A 22530-nucleotide genomic window follows, 5' to 3' on the forward strand; every position below is an offset into this window, starting at 1 on the left:
GCTTCTGTATGGTTTCAGATTTGCATGAATGTATTTCTACACATGTTGACCGCAAACAGATGACACTATCCCACAATGCAAGCTGGCACGTTTACTCTACCTTGTGCACACACTTTCTTACATTAAATTTGTCTCTGTGAACTATGACCTATGTTGATTGTATGTGAGAGAAATATTGACTTGTGTGTTTTCCAGCTGTCACAGGTACTAAAATGTGAGAAATGTCAGTAGAAAGCATCTGTTTGAGTCAAAAGGACATAACTGAATGTAGATTACAAAGCTTGACACATATAATGACAGCGTTCAGCACTCTCTTTACAAACATACACACAGATATTACACAGTATACACAGGTATGCAGTAAAGACATAATAGAGGCCCAACAAACTCACAATCAGCCCTACATCAGCAGTTACGAGCCTTTGCTCCAAACATTTAAAGCATCACCTGCGTTTTCTGTTAATAATAAAATTGTACATTTAAAAATAACTTGTATTTAATGTTTTAGATTCATAGAAGCCTGTGTTTCCACACTAGTATGAAAAGGTAACAAGGTACTGCTTTTGACATTTTATTTTATTACACTTTATTATAGTGAAACTTTACAGACTCTACAGATCAAATGTGTGTGTCTTTAATAAATAATAATTTAATTTCAGCAGGGACACATTTAATTGATCAAGAGTGACAGTAAAAATATTTATAATGTTTCAAAGATTTTAAAATTTCAAATAAATCCTGTTCTTTTGAACTTTCTGTTCATCAAAAAAAGAATGGCTTCCATTAAAATATAAAACAGCACTACTGTTTTTAAAATGGATAATAATGAGAAATGATTCCTGAGCAGCAAATCAGTAAATTAGAATGATTTGTGAAGGATCATGTGACGCTGAAGTCTGGAGAAGTTAATCAAATAGAAATCGTAATCAAATAGAAAATAGAAATTGTAATAATCTTTCACAATTTTACTGTTTTAACTTTATTATGTCGATTTGCTTTTACCGAGAAATGTGAAAATTTCTGAAAATACATCAAAGAGACATTATGTTAAAAATAGACATCATATAAATGATCTCAATGTAGTTATGAGTTCATATGTTTACATTACGTTACATTAGATCTGTGCACTTCCTGTCGGCAGGATGTCTCTCGTTCTCCATAAGCGAGTGCCACGTATGCACACTTCTCCTATTTTACTGCTGGGAAACTGACTGAGTTTAAAGTTTTACTCTGTGTTTGATCTTCATCTAATTATTGAGCTTCGGGCTCGACCAAACAAATATACAGCTGCTGCTCATAACAACCACTTCACACAAATATGATATCAGATGGACAGACAGACAGGCAAGGTGTCTTGAGGAATTATATATTCCTATTTTCCTTGCTCAGAGTTTAGCTACCTGGTTATGCATGTGCAGAAATAACAAGGAAGAAGTGTGACACGCAGTGAAATCTGACCTCCACTTGTATGTCCTGTGTGAATGTGTGTTTGTTCACAGGGCAGTTTTTATGTGCCGTCGGAGAACTGTCTGCAGAGAGCCTACACGTGGCACCGGCGCATCTGTAAACTGTTGCTGGCGGCTCACAGAGCTCTGCACTCCTATTACACGGCGCTAATGAAGGAGATCCCTCAACTGCAGCACATAGAGATGGGTATAATCACAAACTCTTATGAAACCCAAGTTCCCTGTCATCATTTACTCACCCTAATGACCTTCAAAATCCATAAGGTGTTCTTTCTTGGGAAACAAAAAGCACAGTTTTCATAAATTGAAAAAAAAAAGGACATAAAAGCCTCATATCAGCATCATAAAAGTAGCTAATACAACTTTGAAGCTATTCGATAGTTGTTGTTGATGTTTTTAATATTTCTATTCAGCACAACTAATTTTAAAATTGATAATAAGAAAAGCTTCTTGAGCAGCAAACCAGCATATTAAAATTATTTCTGAAGGATCATGTGATACTGAAGACTGGAGTAAAGCTGCTAATGAAATTCAGCATCGCAGGAATAAACAACATTTTATTTATTGATAATCTCATCATGCTTTCACTTTTAAAGCCTGCCTCATTCACTGTGGTTGTGAGAAAAACAGCTAAGATTACTTGTTTTACAGTTTACAGCAACATGAGTGCGAGTTAATAAGAATTTTATGTATGAATTAAAGTGCCCCTTTTATGGATTTTTGAAATCTATCTTTCATGCAGTGTGTAACACAGCTCTAAGTGAATGAAAACACACTGCAAAGTTTTAAATCTAGAAATGCACCGTGGATAAAGTTATTGTCTCTCAAATGAAAGAGTCGACTCTGAATCATTGAAACGAGTTGTTTTTAAAATGAATCCCAAGCCGTTTCATGTCAACAGGAAACATTAGCATATTCTCCGCCCACTTTTTGATCTTTTTGCTTGGTCTGAATGAAAATGCAAATTCATTCTTTGCCACTAGGTGCCACTTTTGGAGCAGTAAAATAAATGCATATTATAAGACAATAAAAGTTTTTTGACCTTGCATACATTGCATAACAAGTTGTTGGGGTACAGAGCCCCGCATAACATGAGATGCAAGAAAAAATTAATAAACTGTGTGCACGGTTTACTAATTTGTTTCCTCAATGAATTGTACTAAAACCTGCACATGATTACTATTTTGTTCCCTCAATTTGCTAAATTGTTTGTACAATTAAAAAATTGATGGAACTAATTAATAAATCGTGCACATGATTTAGCCTACTATTTTTTTTCCCCAGCATGCCATGTGCGAGACTCCGTAGTTATGAAGAAGTTGATGAACTGAGATACAAACCTTTATTTCATTGAAATGAGATATGATTCCATTTCATTAAAAGGGGCACTTTAACTTTAAAGTAACACTGAGGAGGAGCAGGTGAAACTTCAATATTTATATGACGTAACACAAGAATATAAATGCTAATAAACAAATGAAAGGGAATAGTTTTAGAATTAAATTAAATTAAAAATTTAAAAAAATAACTAAAATGGTCCTTAAAAAAAAGTATGGTATTACCACAAAAGTTTTCTAACTCTCTCCTTATGTTGTCATTTCCAGAGGACCTTCCTCTTGAAGAAACATTAAACCAGCTCACCACTGAACTGCAGGTTTGTAAAACACTTTACTGATGAAGTTCCTGTAAAAACATACCATTAATATGATGATACATGTAAAACACCTTCACAATAATAATATTGTTCTGTGGCTAAATAAGATTGATTGTTTTAACTCTCTCTCTCTCTCTCTGTAGTTGCAGAGCGGTCATGAGAAGGTAGCAGAACAGATCAGTAAAGATCTGACTCAGCTCTGTGCTCAGCTGTCTGCTCTTTGGACACAGTTTTTGGAAGCCACGGTTCCTAATCCACATATCCGCTCACATCTGGCCCAGGAGCACCACACACTCAGGGTGAGAGCGGTTTTATATTGGGCTGGGAAGTCCTGGACTACATTTCTTGTTGAATATCATTTTTCATTTAGAAATACGTCGCATTAGAGAAGTAAAATGAGTTGCAAAGGCTTCTTGAGCATGTTAGGTCTTCTTTTCTAACCCTTGGTTATGAAATCTTGCTACAGATTGTGCTAATCTCTCTCCACCTTCAATACCACGACTTAGGTGCCCTTGAGCAAGGCATCGAACCCCCAACTGCTCCCGGGCGCCACAGCATAAATGGTTGCCCACTGCTCCGGGTGTGTGTTCACAGTGTGTGTGTGTTCACTGCTCTGTGTGTGTGCACTTCGGATGGGTTAAATGCAGAGCACAAATTCTGAGTATGGGTCACCATACTTGGCTGAATGTCACTTTCACTTCACTTCACTTCACTTCACTTTCACTTCACTTCACTTCACTTTCACTTCACTTCTAAAGCCTGATTTGCAGGATGAATTTTGACAGTGTGACAGCATATTTTTACTTTATGAAGTACACAAACAGTTCATTTAATAATTGTGGCAACAAACTTACATGCATCCCTGATTACAAACAGTAGAATTAGTTTCTAGTCAGGCTGATTTAAATTATTGTATAATAAATCCTGGAATAAAATGGGGTTCTAATACACAGCCTGAATTACCCAGCAACCCTCACAACTCTGCGTTCTCCGAGCGATGTTTTATAGGTAGAAACCTCATCTCTCTTGATACATATATTAATTCCACCCACAGGACAGCTGAGCTTTTAATTACAGAGCTCTGAGTTATTATAATGATGAAAAAGATGAAAGAGATTAATAAAAAAAAAATGTATTATTACTGACATGGTTTTATTTCTCTCTCATACGTGAGGTTCCTTTATAAAATATTTCTGCTTGCAGTATATATATATATATATATATGTATATATGTATATATATATATATATATATATATATATATATATATATATATATATATATATATATATATATATATATATATATATATATGGAATGTGTGTGTCTGTGCAGGTCAGGAGATTTTCTGAAGCATATTTCTTCACTGAACATCCCAAAGAGTCCTCACTCACATTTCAGGAGGACCTGTGAGTCTTTTACTATAGTATAGTCTCAGTCTTTCTCTTTTAAACATGTACTCACATTTAACTAGCTATGTAAATGGAGAAATAACCTTAATTATTATAATTAAAGCTACTGTAATTAATACTACTCGTAACCCTTACCAAAAAATTAAAATAAATAAGTCTGAAACTGCTGTGTATCTTTCATGACAGTATCAACAGACATGCACAGGTGGCCACAGAGATGCGCAACTCTGATTACCTGCTCCGAATGCCTCCACTTCCTGTGGAATGCCTGGACATCGATGGAGACTGGAGCAGCCTGCCAATCATCTTTGAGGACAGATACGTGGACACGCCCTGTTTAGGTGACAACAAGCAGTGACCCTGTTTAAAAGAAAGCAAATGAATGAATGAACAAAAGAATGAGCATCTAAACAAACAAACAAGCAAACAAATGAAAAAAATGATTGAGCATTTAAACAAACAAATCACAGAATGAATGAGCAAACCTATAAATGAACAAAAGAATAAATGAAGAAACTAAATATTTAGAACTTAAAACTACTGAATCAGTGAACAAGCAAATAAATATATGAATTGCCATATAAATGATTGTATGAACAAAAAAAATGAAATGGCATACTAATTAATGAATAAAAACAAAAATTTGATCATTTTAAACATACAAATTACTGAAAGAATGAACAAACTTTTGAATGAACAAAAGAGTAAATGAACAAACAAAACATCTAGAATAAATAAATACATATAAGAATTAATGTATAAATGAATAAATTAATAAGAGATCTGAAAAACAAACAGAACTAAAGAATAAACAAATAAGTGAAAAAATGAACAAGCAAACAAATAGCGAACAAAGACAAATATATTATTAACAGACTAACAAATCAATGAGAAACAAGTGTAAATGAAGTAATGAACCAACAAACTAACAAATGCATGAACAAGAATGCCAATGTTAATTAATGAGGTAACTCAAGAATTTAAGAACAAATTATTGAATAATAAAAAAAAAAGATTTTTATTTTTTTTTAACAATCAAATGAATCAACAAATTAATAGGTCAACTGAACAAACAAAAATACACATTTTAAAGTACCCTCAAGTTTTTATTAAACAAAAAAAATATAGTTGAGCACTTTTCTCTTTCTCTGTTCTAGACTACAACCTCCATGTGGAAAATCAGACTGTCTTAAACTCTCAGCCATGTCCTGAGCCAACAGGGTTGAAAGATCAAACCATCAGTCCGGTTGAGGAAACACAGGACACCAATTCACCAGCAACAGCCCCTGATGAACCTCCCTGTGAAGATTACATGGACACATACATGGCCCTGATTGGCCAGCAGGAGGACTGCATCACTGACTATAAAGAGACCGGAGCTCAAGCAGAGACTCTGATTGGCCATGTGGGAGAGACTGATATTTATAGAAGCGAATGTATCACAACCTCAGATTTAAGAACTGATTCTGTCGATAAGGCCACATGCCAGTGTGAAACTGAGGAAGGATTTGATGTTGGCTGTAGGTCTGTAGACAGCGATGAAGCAATAGATACAGGTAATCTTGAGAAAGCTAGTTGCCAGAAAGAAGCAGCTGACTTTGTTGAATCTGATCGTGCAGATCTAAAACAAACAAATGTTACCCAAAATACAGATTTTAATACGGTACAGACTTTGCTGCTTGTTCCGACGGATGCTGAAGAACCTCCCGACCGCACCAGCCTTGACAGCTTTGAGTTCTTGCCCACTCATAACCATGACAACCATCTTGAAACACCAGGCAATTCTGGGAGTCTTGGCAACGACGAGCCACAGCCTGCAAAGGATTATGGGAGCAAGGACACATCACTAGCTAATCTACTGAACACCAACTCACTGGGAACCGACACTTTAGCCATGTCCCCTACTCGTAATGTTCTACAACAGATCCGTCGCTTGTCTGAAACCCCTCCCAAGGGCATATTCTTGGGCGGGGCTAAGCTAATGAACCGCTCCTCCTCCGTAATCTCAGATTCTGGTATTGAGAGCGAGCCAAGCTCTGTGGCCTGGACTCTGGAGGGTCGAGGAATTGTCGGAGGGAGTCGTGACATCTTGCAGAACTTGGCACGGCGTCAGCCGGCGCATCAGAGCTCTTTGGAGGGCCTACAGATGGAAAGTCATGGCAGCCTTCCCACCCAGGCCTCTCTGACCTCCATAAGCTCCCTGCCTTATGAAGAGGAGGAGGAGAGGCAGCTCAATACTTTGACCAAATCCGCCTCAGCACCACAGATCAGCAGTCCTGACGACACAGAGGAAGATCAGGAAACACTCAATCAGGAGAAGTTCACGAGTCTCAATGATGAAGCAGCCAATAAGGTTAAGCGGAATATTCAAGGCAATTCTAGGGAGGACAGAGAGGAAACAACCAATCAAGAGAAGAGGAATGTTTGTTCGGCACATCAGCTAAAGCAGAGTGAGGAATCAGCCAAAGAAATGAAGCAGAAACTTCAAGAGGTTACTAAAGAGGACAGAGGGGAAACAACCAATCAGGAGATAGACGTGGATGAGTTGTCCAATCAGGAAACAGCAGATCTTGAATTTGCTAATCCAGTAATGTTACTACACCAGCAATTTGGGACATTCAATGGTGTTGAAAACGCCACAGTGGAGGAACCAGAGAAATGTCAAGCAAACATATTACTTGAAGCGCATTCTGGTCTAACTGATGACACCACAGAGATCTGTAGCTGTGAAAATGAATATTGCAAACACAAGGGGGTCCTAGAATCAAACATATATCAAAAGGGCCCCGATGGCATCAGTGTCTGTCACATTAATTTGAATGAATTTGAAGTAGTAAGTATGGAGAACCTTCCAGATCCACCAATCAATGCCAAGACCAGTTACACAATTGCTGCCAATGAGAAAGACATGCCTGCTGATCTCATCATGCTTCCGGTCAATGAGAGAGAACAGCAGGCTCTAGAGGGGCAGAGCCGAGCCAGTAAAGTGCCAAGTACAGGTCTGGCATTCGTGAATAAAAAGGTGGTGGAGGTAGTCAACCTGTCGGTGTCATGCGCTCCCACATGTCTGCCCTTCTCGTCTGTGCTACGTGATTCACCATCGGTTAGCGGAATCTCCACACGCCAGGCCACCTCCCCCATTACCCATCAACCCCTAGGCTCATTTGGAATAATTTCCTCCAACTCCTCCTTCGGCACTGATCAGGAAATCAATGAGAGAATGATTAAGTAAGTTAATTTTGGTTACTCACTAATATCAAACAAAATGTATATTTTAGAATTTAGATATTTACATTTTCTTACCAGTCATAAGGAGGTACGAACATATGTACAGACCGAATTTTCAGTTTCACCCTTTTTCTTTTTAAAGTGCTCTTGATCTGTAAAGTTGCAAAGACTAAAGTCTCAAATCAAAAGATATATTCTTTATAAAAGTTAAGAGTCAATGACGCCCTCCTAAAATGGCTCATTCTAACATGCCCCCACGTCTATGTCACAATGTGGGAAGATTTGCATAATCCCCTTTAAACAGAACTTGAATGTATTTGCTCACTGAATTATTACAGTTTTGCACTGATGTCTTAAAGCTTCTATAAGGAAAAGGAAGCCATGCTGAGGGAGCTGGTGTTTAGAGGCACGCTCTACAGTGACCTGCCTTACCTCGCCTCCGATCATCCATACTTCCCTCCTGAGGAAGACGACACAGAGTTTGAGGATGGGATCCACCTCGTGGTGTGTGTCCATGGACTTGATGGTAAGCGTTCCAAAGTTCAAGAGATTTGGATTCCTATAGATCTGCCAAATATTTAAGGTGTAAAAAATAATAGCTGCATCTGTAGTAAATAGTTTTGTGTGTGTGTGTGTTTGTTTTTACCAGGAAATAGCGCAGATCTACGGCTGGTCAAGACGTTTATAGAGCTCGGACTGCCTGGATCTAGACTGGATTTCCTCATGTCAGAACGCAACCAGGTAGAACATCCGACCAGCCTATTTTAGCATGTACAAAACAACCAATCAGAAATCTACAATACCCCTCAACAACCAATCACAACTTTGGTTCCAAGTACAAGTTTGATCAGCTTTCTGTTGTCATTGTCATCTTCTGTCTCTAGACGGACACCTTTGCAGATTTTGACACCATGACTGACAGACTTCTGGACGAGATAATTCAGCACATCCAGCTGTATAACCTCACCATCCATCGAATCAGGTTTATAAACACACAACCTCATTAAAACTCACCATCATATTGATATTATAGCAGCAGAACCAAACCACACTCAATATCAGCATTGCATTAGAGCTCAAACTATGAGTCTGAACAGATGTAGACACTCAATTTCATGCTTTCTGAATCCAGATGGAATAGTTACAAAATCAACCAGCAAGGTCTAAACGAGGCCATGTTACCCACCCTGTTAACACTGACACTATATGACTTCTTAAAACCCTGTGATCAAACACACACACTACACAAAAACAAGGAACACAGACTAGCATGACCCCTTGTGGTTGGGCAGTAGATACATCTGCCACAACCATATGTAAGCCTTATTAGTTTTGTCCTTATATCTGGATATTCATGAACAATTTAACAAATGTATTATCTTTAGCTGCTTACGAAATAGTATGTTGTAGTCAAGGTTTGCATTCAAAATGTTTGATTCACATATCAAGTAAAGATATGCTTTTAGTCAGTGAACACAAAGGTGAATACACAGTAGTTGAAGCGTAATAATGGCTCCTGGATGGCTCCACTGATCCCACTAGAACTGCATATATTATACTTACTATTACCACAAGATGGCAGTAAAGTAAAAGAAAGACTGTTTTGGCATTAAGAAGAAGATATTCACATAAAACGCTGGAAAATATAACAAATCTGTCTCTTAGTTCATATAAAGCTGTTTAATCTTAATTTTACAGTCTTTTAATTATTTTTGAATGTACTTCTGAGTCTTTGTTCGTTCTCTGAAGTTTAGAGTTTCAAATGTCTTTTCGAAAGCAAATGGTAAAAAGATTCATAATGATTCAGAGATTTAATTAAAGCCGTAATTCCTTAATGCAATGTACAAAGAATAATTTGCAAAGAAATCCTCATTTTGAACGCTTATTTTCGGAAGGTTCAGTGCATGACTTTGTTTATTTCTTTTTGCCAGTTTTATCGGACACTCTTTGGGGAACGTCATCATTCGCTCTGTGCTGACCCGACCCAGATTTCGCTGTTACCTCTGTAAACTGCACACCTTCCTGTCCCTGTCTGGACCCCACCTGGGAACACTGTACAACAACAGCACGCTGGTCAGCACAGGTACACACACAAATACAGACATAAACTACTGTTCAAATGTTTGGCGTCAGAAATGTGTTTTGTTTTTGTTTTTTTCAAGAAATTGATTTGTATTCATGTTATAAAAGACTTCTATTTCAAATAAATGCTGCTCTTTTGAACTTTCCATTCATCAAAGAAAATCAGCATATTTGAATGATTTCTGAAGGATCATGTGACACTGAAGAGGGGAGTAATGATGCTGAAAATTCAGCTTTGCATCACAGGAATAAATTACATTTAAAAGTATTCTCAAATAGAAAACAGCTATTTTAAATGGTAATAATAGTTCAGAATATTACTATTTTTACTGTATTTTTTTCTCAAAGGAATGCAGCCTTGGTGAACATAAGAGTCCTAGCGGCCCCAAATATTTAATCAGTAGTGTACTGTATATGCAGTCTTTTTAGAGTTCATCATCACCGTTTCCTCAACTTGATGTCGTTCTAACCCACATGACTTTCTATCCTTGTTCTTCAGGTCTGTGGCTAATGCAGAAACTGAAGAAGTCCGGTTCCCTACTGCAGCTCACATTCAGGGACCACACTGACCCGCGACAGACCTTCCTCTACACACTCAGCAAGAAACCAGGTGGAGACACATGGAAAGACAAGCAAGGATGAACACAAAAACATACACACATAGCCATTTTTTCTTACTTTCTTTGTCCAGGTCTTCAGTTCTTCAGGAACGTGGTGTTGGTGGCCTCTCCACAGGACCGATATGTGCCCTTCCACTCGGCACGCATTGAGATGTGTCGGACGGCGCTTAAAGACAGAACCACAGGTCTGTTAGCTCAAAGACTTCCTGTTCCAAACCAGAACTTGTCAGGACGATTTAGCAACACCCTAGCAACCAACTGAAACGCTCTAGGATCAATCACCTCAACTATTCATTTTTACATTTAAAATACAAATAAACCTGAGATTTTTGAAAGGAAACTTTGATGGGAAATTAAAGGGAGAGCAAGAGGGAAAAGAGCGTTCTTCATTTTATGAGACTGTCACCTCTGAGAGTGGCGTGCCACTCTTTGACAGGTACTTTTCTCTTGGATTGAGAGACCGATTAGAGAAATCAGCGCCTCTGTGAGTGTCAGTGTGACAGTCGAGCAAAGGATACACTCTCTGAGCAGACACACACTAAGACTACGAACACATAGAACAATGGAGGATGCCTTGAAATAGAGACTGTCTATATCAATGCATAGCTAGCTGCAGACCGCAAACAATAGCAAGAGCTTTCACAACATGGCAAGTTCCAATCAGATTGGTAGGCTTTCCAAGAGTTTGTGTGCGCAGGTTTTTATCAATCCGCTTGGAGATGAAGTCATGTTTACGAGTTCTCAGGCTCTTCTGGGAAAGAACGTGTCACAAGATTTGCAGGGATTTTGAGTTTAATTGCATCAAATCTTTGAAACTGAAAAATATTCAAGACTATGGCATGCTGCTGATTGATAATAACAATAAATAATAATTAAAAAAAGAACACAAGAAAAATGTCTACAAGGCACTGTACCAGGATAAACGTTACATACAGTTTCCAAAGTATAGCCACACAACTTTACTTATTAACATGGTCTGTGTAGCTGGTTTCCCTTCTATATTTTGTAAAAATCTTAAAGTCTTTTATAAAAATTTATTAAACAGACAGTTTTCATAAATGAAACAAAGATGCATATATTTGACCAATAATTCAAAAACCGTAATAATGTGAAATATTATTTTTGTATTTTAAAATTATTAGTAATGAAACGGCTGTTTTGTACTTTAGTGTGTTGTAAAATGAAATTTATTTATTTGATGGCACAGCTGAATTTTTAATGTCTCTTGAAATCACCTTCAGAAATAATTTTAATATGCTAATCCCATAATTTCAAGCCTAAGAAACATTTTTTATTATGAAAAAGCAGTGAAAGGCATTTATTTAAATATTTTATTTTTGTGATATATATTTTCAGGATTCATTTTAATAAAATAAAAAAAGATATAATATTTTATTTTTGTGATCCATATTTTCAGTATTCATTTAATGCAATTTTATTTTAACATTTGTATATACAGATCTTTAGTATTTTTAATTTTCTTTCTTTTTTACAATTTTTTTTTAATATTTTGATTTTTTAAAATATATTTATTTTATTTACATTTTTCAAGAATCTTTGGTGAATTAAAAGTTCAAGAACAGCTTTTATTTGAAATATAAATATTTATAACAATATAAAAGTATTTTACTGTCATTTTGATAAATTCTATGTATACTTACTGAATACAATTTCTTTAAAAAAAATTAATATAAAAAAGAAAGAAAAAACAATTGGTGTCTACTTATATACGTTTCTGTGATTAATGTCATAATATATTTTATATTTAGTAGTTTATATTTATAGTTTAAAGTAATGTGTTGTATTTGCTTTCTAACAGGTCCAGTATATACAGAGATGATTAATAACTTACTCCAGCCATTGCTGAGTGCTCCAAATTGTCGTTTGATCAGGCAGAACGTGTTCCACGCATTACCGAACACGGCCAACACGCTGATCGGACGCGCGGCTCACATCGCGGTGCTTGACTCTGAACTCTTCCTGGAGAAGTTCCTTCTAGTGGCCGGGCTCAACTACTTCAAATAGCCATGCTTTCCAGATGACATCATGCCTTGAGTTGGGTGGGAGAGCCAATCAGATTACACGTCATGTCAGCCAATCACATTTTATTTCAGAGTCATTAATGAGCTCGAGAATTTTTTTTCAGTTCAGTCTTTGGATGCAAAGTTTTACAGAATCTGAATTCATACAGTAGATATAAAGTCTGTACAGAAAGAACATTGTATACTAAGCAACTAGAGGAAACTAACAGCTGGAGGCCTACACACGCCTTAACAAAGCTTTATGACGTAGTAATTTAACAACTAAATAATCCTAACTGGAGAGTTAATTATATGAATGTAAATTTGGTGTGTACTGTAGCTGGTCTTGTAACAACTGCCTTGGTTCTTCATTCCATCAAGTCACCCAATATATATTTGCTGCGCCGGTCGTAACTTGAAGAGGTCAATATCACTGGCGTTTATACTTGGGTAAATTCAGTCATTGGCGTTTGAGTTTTTCATTACGTCTCTTTTTACTGAGTCATTCTTTTATAGTTTGTGTGTTTCGACTGTTATGTTGTGAAGCGAAAGTATCACTGTAAAATATGCCAAATCCATTGGGGTTTATGTATTGTGATGGAATACATTCTGTCGGTTTCCCCTTAACCATGTTCATTAGGTGCACAGAGAACATGTTCTGAATGTATTTACCATTCCAGCCTTAACTATCAAAAAAGTGAGTATTTCTAAACATCTTTGATCCATAATTTTTACTGTTACGTTCATTCATTTTAAATGGTTAGTTCACTAAAATGAACATTTACTCACCCATTATATCGCTCCAAAGCTGTGTTCTTCTTTCTTCAATGGAACACAAAGGAGTGTAGCTCCAAAGGTGACAATAATATGATCAATCATTATAAAGCTGATTTTAAAATTATACATTCATTGTAAGACATTTTTCAAATTAATTTGCTGCTGTTCAGCTGTTTAAATGAGCATCCATAGTTGCCATTCAGGATATACAGGATTGGATGGGCTCAATTTAATGGAAAAGAGGTTTTGCTATCACATTTACTAGAAAATATATTTCCTTACGTTGTGCTTTTGTAAAATACTCTTCTGAACATTAAGGAGCCATTTACACGACAACGTTTTCAGCCAAAAACAGGAAACTTTTTACGCTTTTTAGAGTTTACTAACGCTTCTTCAGCAAAGTGTGGATTTACTTTATCAATATTACAACCAACAGCAGAGATGCATCATATACAACATATAATCGTCACTTCCCTACAGGTACTGTTTACTCACAAGGTGACAGTGCCAACTACTGGCTTGGCATACGTAATACAGCATTTTTATCAATTTTCGCAAATATGTGTAAACGCAAATCGTTTTGAAATGTTGTCAGGTATACGTGAAACTTTTTAAAAATGCAAGGTAAAAACTTTTCCATATTTTGATTACATTGTTGTCGTGTAAACGTAGCCTAAGTGGCCATTTACACAACAATGTTTTCAGCCAAAATTGGGAAACTTTTTATTCGGTTTGCCTGTTTGTTTACACAACAGCAGCGTTTCGGGGACTGAAAATACTAATTTTTGAAAACGGGATTCAAAGTTTCTTCTTTTTTACTACATCGTTGTCATGTAAAAATAACCTAAGAGAATATGTACATGCTCTACTTGCAGTGTTTGCAGGGCGGCAAGGCGATATACTTGAATTTGCAAACATTCATGCATTCAAATATATAGTAGTTTCTTTTCTTCCATTTTTAGACTACAAAAGGAGCACAGAAATTGATTTCATACATAAGAAAATATATTTGCAAGAAAAGGTTTTGATAGTATGGAAAGGTTTAAAGCAGATCAAATATACAGAACTCCACTGAGGTGAAGTCAAAACCCTACAGATGTTTTCATGGTTATTAAAGAATACTTGTATGCATGCCAGGGCTGCATTCATTTGACCAAAATACAGTAAAACAGTAATATAGTGAAATATTATTACAATTTAAATAAATTAAATTTCTATTTTAATATATTGTAAAATTAAAATTATTAACAAAGAAACAATTGTACAGGTGCATCTAAAAAAAAGTTATTTAATTCAAAAAAGCAAACTTTCTTATATTCTTGATTCATTGCACACAAACTGAAATATTTTAAGAGTTTTTTTTTTTTGTTTTCATTCTGATAGTTATTACTTACAGCTTAGGGAAAATTTAAAATTCAGTATCTCAAAAAATAATTACAAAAATTGAATATTTTCTTCAGTCCACTCCTTGTGAAGCTCTCCCAAGTTATTGAATCGGCTTTTCCTGACAATCTACCCAAGGCTGTGGTCATCCCTGTTGCTTGTGCACATTTTCCTACCACACTATTTCCTTCCAGTCAACTTTCTGTGAAAATATTTTGATACAGCACTCTGTGAACAGCCAGCCCTTTCAGCAATGACCCTCTGTGGCTTACCCTCTTTTTTATATATATTTCAGTTTGTGTGCAATGAATATAGATTATAAGAAAGTTTACTTTTTTTAATTCAATTACAAAACACTTGCTTTTCAGCACTGATTCCCTTATTTTATGTTATTTTTTTATTATTTTTCATTAACATATTTATTGCTTCAGTTAGGAAGTGTTCATTGAACATCAAGGGAAATGTCCGACTGCTTATGGTGATTGCAGCCCTGTTGTGTTTGTTTTATATATTTTATAGTCTTTGTCAGTTAGCAAATAGCCTGTTTTTTTTTTGTTTTGTTTTTTGTCCATTTTACTTCTGTACTCCACTGGAGGAACTTATTTATTGTATTGTATCACACTGGACTGACCTTGAATTGATTTCTTTCCGGCCCCAGAACACTTAGTTTTCCCATTAAGTTTGTCCTTCAGCTGTCTACTCCTCGAGGGTGACACCAACATCTCACACCTCAGGTTTTCACCTCCTTCAGCATCTTTAGCTCTTGTTTTCGTGTGAGTCCTGGGTCTCATTCTGCCACTGTCAGCAGCATGTGACTGGGTTTAGATCAGCACGGCAGTGTCAGCAGAGTTAGAAGATGCCCTTTCTGTCCCTGCTTAACATTTATGTACACGCTGACTGACGCTTGATTAGTCGGTAAATACACTGTCACTGTGATTGCCACTCATTTAACTCCGCCCTTCCGTACACATAACCATGTCACGTGACTCTACTGTTTTTTCTACCGCTGAAGAAGCCTTCAGGCATAATGCTCCATTACCCATCATGCTCTGCTGCACTGAGCTTGTTTGTTTGTTTTCTAGCTAATTTGGGCTGATGGCAGAGTTTGCTCACACAAGTCAAGCATACTAATTACGGAAACAGAGCTGATCTGCAGTGTGAATACTGACCAAGGGCAAAAGCAGGTGTCTATGTGTGTAAAATACTGTCACACAGATGCTGTAAAATCACCTATTCATCTCACAGAGGCATTAAGAGAATATATGCATATATATATATATATATATATATATATATATATATAATGCACATTTTCTATCCACTTAAAGCATTTAAACCCTTCAGTGAACCACATTTAGTATTATTTTTCAGACTATAATGTGTTCAGAATGAGAAAGTACTGTACAAAAGTGTTGATGTGTTTCTGATTTTATTATTTATTTTAATTTTTTTTTTCATTTTCCCACATTTCAGTGTCAACGACAACCATTAGCAAAACGTACTATAATATATTTGAAATTAGTATGTTATTTGCAAAAATACACTGCTACGTATAAATATCTATTCGTGGACAAAGAGGCTTTTTGGTTCCAGATGGTTTCATTTCACAAGCCAATCAACTCCCAGTAGAAAATCCTGCTTTTTCTACCCAAATAACTTCAAATCAAATATTTAGGATGTGTGTGTGTCTATAAAGAGGCAGCTTGTCTCCGTAAATGTTGGGTAAGCAGTTCTTAATTTAGAGCCATTTTTCACCCAGATCTGTGTATTAAGCCACGAATGTGAAAAAAAAGATGAAAATGTATTCACTGTGAGACCGTAACGTTTTCAGTTAAGTTTGATTTTGTTTTTCCAATATGTATTTCACATCTGTGCCAATGATACTCAGATGTTTTTTTTTTTCTATGTTTGCTTTAATTACTGAACGTGTCCATTGTAGTAGCTTATGCCCAAATATATAAATAAGTATATATTCTGTGTACATTAAGAAATATTACATAATATTATGATCAAATTAAGTAGTACAATAAATAGTATTCTTCTTTTAAAAGCAGAGTTTGTTTTCTGTTCATATTGTGCGGCAACCAGATCAGCAAGGCCTACACTGTACAATCAATCACATTTTGTGATAATAAAACATAACACCAAATTAGTTAAAGGATTTTTTGCAAAACAAAGGTTAAATAATGTAGCATATTATAAAATGGATGAACTGTACTGACCAATCAAGTATTCAAAAGTACAATATAAATTACACTACTTGAACTACAATAAGCCACTCAATGGTGATTTTGCCACTATTAAGAGGGATTTATTTGCATAAGAATACCTCTAACCTTCAGTAAAAATCACTCTGAGTGGTTTATTGTTTTATAGTTGCTTTGACACAACCAATCTTGTATAAAGCACTATACAAATAAAAGTGACTTGACTTTATTCTATGGCCTCTATATTTATAACACTGTAAACAAAACTCTTTAGTTGCTACTAGTATATTCATCCTATCAATTGTTAAATAAAGATTAGAGCTTAATAATAAAGTGCAGACATCAATAACTCGACCTTGAATTGAAGAAGGATTACACAAATCATAGCACTACAGCAAGTGCGCAACATTCATTTCATCCCATAAGAAACACAGATAGATTCCCAGGTATTAATGAGACACAAACCCGAAGGCTCCCGGCGCAAAACATTGTAAATCCTCTTAAAGGTCTCATATGTTGAGAAACAAGCGTTTTTGCGCAGCCGCCAAAGCCATCAAACCAATCAAAGCCTGCCAAAATGTGAGTCCCCTGCGAGGAAAGTCCTCAGGAAATATGTTCACATCCTGGCACACGTTTAGAAGAGTCATTTTTCTTTTCTGTCAGCCTGTTTGTCATTCAACTCAAAGATTTGGCATAGTCTGCAAAGGAGACTTGCGGGAAATTCAGCTCAGAATCGAATCAATAAATCCGCTTCCTCCCACGACGGCGAACGAACGGGCCCTCAGACAGATGGCAGCCATTGAGATACACACTGATACAATAAAACCTTTCATTCATCACTTATCGAGCAAAAACAAGCACAAAATGAAATAAAACAAAGACAGTGAAGCCCATTTACCACTGGCGTTCGATCCGGGTCACGCGGATTTTGAGAATGGTGTGGCGCCGGTCCTCTGGGAGCAATGCAATTCTGATTATATCGATCCGTTTTTTTTTTTTTTCGTGTAGCCTGTGGGCGGAAATTATTTTTACCATTAAATCCATCACAAGCGATGATTGAAAGAGTATTCATTAGTTTGCGCTGCAGTGTGGGAAGCAGCTGGTCATTATTAGTCCCTCTACAAGCTTTCAAGGAAGCCATTGTCAATAAACGAGAACTCCGGCAGGAATAATTAGCATCCTAGAAATTTAGAACAACCATTCCCATTTCCCAGGATTCTTTGATGGATAGAAATTTCAAAAGAGAAGCATTAATTTGAAAAGGAAATCTTTTGTAACATCATCCATTAAAAATGTCTTAACTGTCATTTCAATTCATTTAAAGGCATCCTTCTGAATAAAAATGCCATTTTCGTTCGGCAAAACTCCCTCAGAAACTGACAAACCCACAACTTTTGAACACTAGTGTATATTCAAAGTCTTCTGAATCCATATGATAGCTTTCTGTGAGGAACATGTTGGAACTTAAGATGTTATTGTAAAAATTATTTTGATGCACCATATTTCGATATACATAAATATGAATGAGATTGCTGTTTCAGTGAATAGCAGCTCAATAGCACTTCAGTCTGATATTTACTTGGAGACTTGGATGAGTCACTTTTAATCTTGCTTTATGCCTTTTTTTGAGCTTTGCAAAAAAAAATCACGATCCACTTTCAGGCTACATTTCTGGCTAAGTTTCTCTCTTTGTGTTCCACAGAAGAAAGAAGATCACACAGGCTTGAAATTATATTAAATATTTTTTTAATAAGCTGTTTTCTGGAAGCAAACAGATGAAGTCTGCAGGTATGAGATGACTTAATTTAAAACATTCTGCTCCATGACATACCTTCACACAATGCTACTCTTCAATCCACGCACTCACAAGAGCCTGACATTCCAAACACCTTCAAGACAGAAGTTTGACAAGAAACTAAACCCAGCGGATAAATCAATTGTCCATCAAAGCACACGTACTGTAGCTTTTAAGGGCTTGTTTTTAGTAGACAGCTGAAGACATACAGTACATTTATCAACTATGAACATGGCCACCTGTGCTTTGCAGATGCACCTGCCTTATTTCACAATGTCGAAGCAAAGTGTTGATGAGTGGCGTTTGCAAAGGTGAGAATCAGTGTTGCTCATGCTTTGGGTTAGAGATTTGAAATCAGCAGTTCTGCATAAAATCAAAGGTTCTTTATTGGCATCGAGGGTGTTACAAAACCTTTAACATCTATGGAATCTTTCCACTGGACAACAGGTTCTTTGTAGTGGAAAAAGATTCTTAAAAAAAATTCTAAAAACTAAGAAAAAAGTGCATGGTTCAAGAACTGTTCACTGATAGATTCTTGGGGCAACCAAAACTGGCACCACTGTAAAAAAAAAAAAAAAAAAAAAAAAACTTTGAGTTTTTATTTTAAAAAGCAGGCATGAAACAAACCTCAAATCATGTGGCTTTTTGTGGAGTTATTGTGCTATTAGTTAAGTAACAGTTACGGTTTTTGACAAAATGTGATGATTAAAGGAACCAACCCCTGCAAAGTCAAACCCTGCTGGAAATTCATCTTAGCAGTTTTATTTTGGACAGTGGTGGACGAAGTACACAAATCAAGTACTTGAGTAAAAGTACAGATACGTATAATAAAATATTACTCCAGTAAAAGTAAAAGTACTCCTTTTTCAATTTTACTCAAGTGAAAGTACAAAGGTACTCAATTTTTTATGTACTTAAGTAAAAAAGTACTGAAAGATAGATGTTTGCAATTTTATATAGGCTAATTTAATTTTATATTAGGAATTATTATTTTTTTTTTTTTGCTGCTCAAAATACCTGGGATTTTTTTCCAAAATAACCACTATATGGAGTCAAGATATATTTTTGTTGTTGATATGGACTACGCTGACGAGAGTAATGTTTACTGTGAAGCTTACACTGTAATATACCTGAGAGAAAACAGAGATGACCATCTGATTTTCAACAGTGAGAACAAAGTATTTTAAAGTTTGTTGTTTTACAGAACATCACAGTTATATATGACATGATAATAAGGCCTGAAGATTTTAAGGAAAATATAATTATATTTTCATAATGATTTTTTCCTTCTCAAACCTTGTCTGGGGTGTAAAAACACCCCTGGCCAAACGGGGTGCATCTCTTCCCCTCTTTGATAATTACTGTAGTTACCATGTTCTGAACATCACATCCTTTCTTTTCTCCCCAGAGGTAATATATATATATATATATATATATATATATATATATATATATATATATATATATATATATATATATATATATATATATGTGGTTGAATAAAACTATTTGGACATTATTTATAAAAATTGCCTCAAGTTAGCACCAGCAAGCTTGTTAGCTAGACAGTTAGCATCAGCTAACAATATTTACTTATTTTCAGTACGGTTATGAATAACGTCCTTAATAACAATGGATGAAAAGTTTAGAGCTCTACTGATGATTAAGTCTAGAGTGTGTCCACCTTTGTGTGTGGGTCCATGTACATGCTGAATCGACAGGTAAAAAAAAAGACTCAAGTCCAAATATTCATTTATCACCAATTAACTGTTTGACAAACACTTCCTGCTTCGATGTCCAGATCTCAATTAAAAAAAAAATCTCAAACATGTTCCGATGTCCCGATCTGAATCAACCGAGTCACGAACAGGCTCCGAGGTGCCGATCTGAATCAACCGAGTCGCGAACAGGCTCCGAAGTGCCGATCTGAATCAACCGAGTCGCGAACAGGCTCCGAAGTGGCGATCTGAATCAACCGAGTCGCGAACAGGCTCCGAAGTGCCGATCTGAATCAACCGAGTCGCGAACAGGCTCCGAAGTCCCGATCTGAATCAACCGAGTCGCGAACATGCTCCGAAGTCCCGATCTGAATCAACCGAGTCGCGAACAGGCTCCGAAGTGCCGATCTGAATCAACCGAGTCGCGAGCAGGCTCCGAAGTCCCGATCTGAATCAACCGAGTCGCGAACAGGCTCCGAAGTGCCGATCTGAATCAACCGAGTCGCGAACAGGCTCCGAAGTGCCGATCTGAATCAACCGAGTCGCGAACAGGCTCCGAAGTGCCGATCTTAATCAACCGAGTCGCGAACATGCTCCGAAGTGCCGATCTTAATCAACCGAGTCGCGAACATGCTCCGAAGTGCCGATCTGAATCAACCGAGTCGCGAACAGGCTCCGAAGTCGCGAACATGCTCCAAAGTCCCGATCTGAATCAACCGAGTCGCGAACATGCTCCGAAGTGGCGATCTGAATCAACCGAGTCGCGAACAGGCTCCGAAGTGCCGATCTGAATCAACCAAGTCGCGAACAGGCTCCGAAGTGCCGATCTGAATCAACCGTGTTGCGAACAGGCTCCGAAAGTGCCGATCTGAATCAACCGAGTAGCGAACAGGCTCCGAAGTGCCGATCTGAATCAACCGAGTAGCGAACAGGCTCCGAAGTCACAATCTGAATCAATAAGTCGCTCAGATCACGTATCTAAAAATAAATCGCTATAGTAAAAGAGAAATAATAAGAGGAGTGAAGTTTCCTACCGTTCTGCTGTGTTTGGTCCTCACGCGCGTCTGACGCTCTGCGGCGCGTCTCCGCCCCTCACACGCGCGTTTACAGCGCTAAATTAATCATCTTTGCTAATTATTATACATTTACTTCATTGTCAGCTTCAGGTACTTCATTTATTATTGTTCAATGAACTGTTTGAAACAAAAAAAAAGGTTGTATTTCAGTAATAATTCTAAATTATCAAAATAAAATATATAAAATAATGGTTTCTATTTTAATATTCTTTCAAATATAATCTATTTGCTGTGTTTTCAGCATCATTCCTCCAGTCTTCAGTGTCACACGATCTTTAGAAATCATGAAAATATGATGAATTATTATTAGAACTATTAATAGTTGTGCTACCAAATATTATTTTGGAATCTGTGATACTTCTTTCAGGATTCTTTGAAGAATAAAAAGTTAAAATTAAATAAATAAACTTGAGTAAAAGTACAGATACTTATAATAAAATATTACTCCAGTAAAAGTAATGGTAGGCCTACTCCTTTTTCAATTTTACTCAAGTGAAAGTACAAAAGTACTCAATTTGTTATGTACTTAAGTAAAAAAGTACTGAAAGATAGATGTTTGCAATTTTATATAGGCTAATTTAATTTTATATTAGCACTTTTTTTTTTTTTTTATAATCCTACTGCTCAAAATACCTGGGATTTTTTTCCAAAATAACCACTATATGGAGTCAAGATATATTTTTGTTGCTGATATGGACTTGTGTTTTAAAGTGTTTTAAAGTTTGTGGTTTTACAGAACATCACAGTTATATATGACATGATAATAAGGCCTGAAGTTAGGATGAACATTTTTAGGAAAATATAATTATATTTTCATAATGATTTTTTCCTTCTCAAACCTTGTCTGTGGTGTAAAAACACCCCTGGCCAAACGGGGTGCATCTCTTCCCCTCTTTGATAATTAGGGGAGAGCGGGGTCAAAAGTAACGTGGGACGAAAGTAACAATAATTACTTATTTTCAGTACGGTTATGAATAAACATTCATGTCTGTCTAATGTTACTCGTCTAGTTAATCCAAACAATATACATATGTATAATGTTACTGTTGATACACAATTTCACGAGTTCACCCTTACATCTAATCTGAAGG

At 36.3% G+C, this 22530-nt stretch overlaps 1 protein-coding gene across 2 annotated transcripts in view; it reads left to right on the forward strand.

Moving 5' to 3' along the window:
- Nucleotides 1-13365, forward strand: part of LOC113082824 (protein FAM135B-like) — a 42715-nt gene extending 29350 nt beyond the window's left edge. For both annotated transcript variants that reach the window (XM_026254256.1, XM_026254255.1), the window contains 13 exons: nucleotides 1500-1653; nucleotides 3071-3120; nucleotides 3264-3419; nucleotides 4456-4529; nucleotides 4719-4873; nucleotides 5690-7760; nucleotides 8120-8286; nucleotides 8410-8501; nucleotides 8645-8742; nucleotides 9692-9843; nucleotides 10342-10452; nucleotides 10534-10647; nucleotides 12282-13365. In XM_026254256.1, the coding sequence (XP_026110041.1) occupies nucleotides 1500-1653; nucleotides 3071-3120; nucleotides 3264-3419; nucleotides 4456-4529; nucleotides 4719-4873; nucleotides 5690-7760; nucleotides 8120-8286; nucleotides 8410-8501; nucleotides 8645-8742; nucleotides 9692-9843; nucleotides 10342-10452; nucleotides 10534-10647; nucleotides 12282-12487 (3600 nt within the window). In that variant the 3' untranslated portion in view covers nucleotides 12488-13365. The remainder of the gene's footprint in view (nucleotides 1-1499; nucleotides 1654-3070; nucleotides 3121-3263; nucleotides 3420-4455; nucleotides 4530-4718; nucleotides 4874-5689; nucleotides 7761-8119; nucleotides 8287-8409; nucleotides 8502-8644; nucleotides 8743-9691; nucleotides 9844-10341; nucleotides 10453-10533; nucleotides 10648-12281) is intronic.
- Nucleotides 13366-22530: the final 9165 nt, after the last annotated feature.

The sequence above is a fragment of the Carassius auratus genome, unplaced genomic scaffold (genome assembly GCF_003368295.1).
Source record: "Carassius auratus strain Wakin unplaced genomic scaffold, ASM336829v1 scaf_tig00036860, whole genome shotgun sequence".
Taxonomy (NCBI): Eukaryota; Metazoa; Chordata; class Actinopteri; order Cypriniformes; family Cyprinidae; genus Carassius; species Carassius auratus.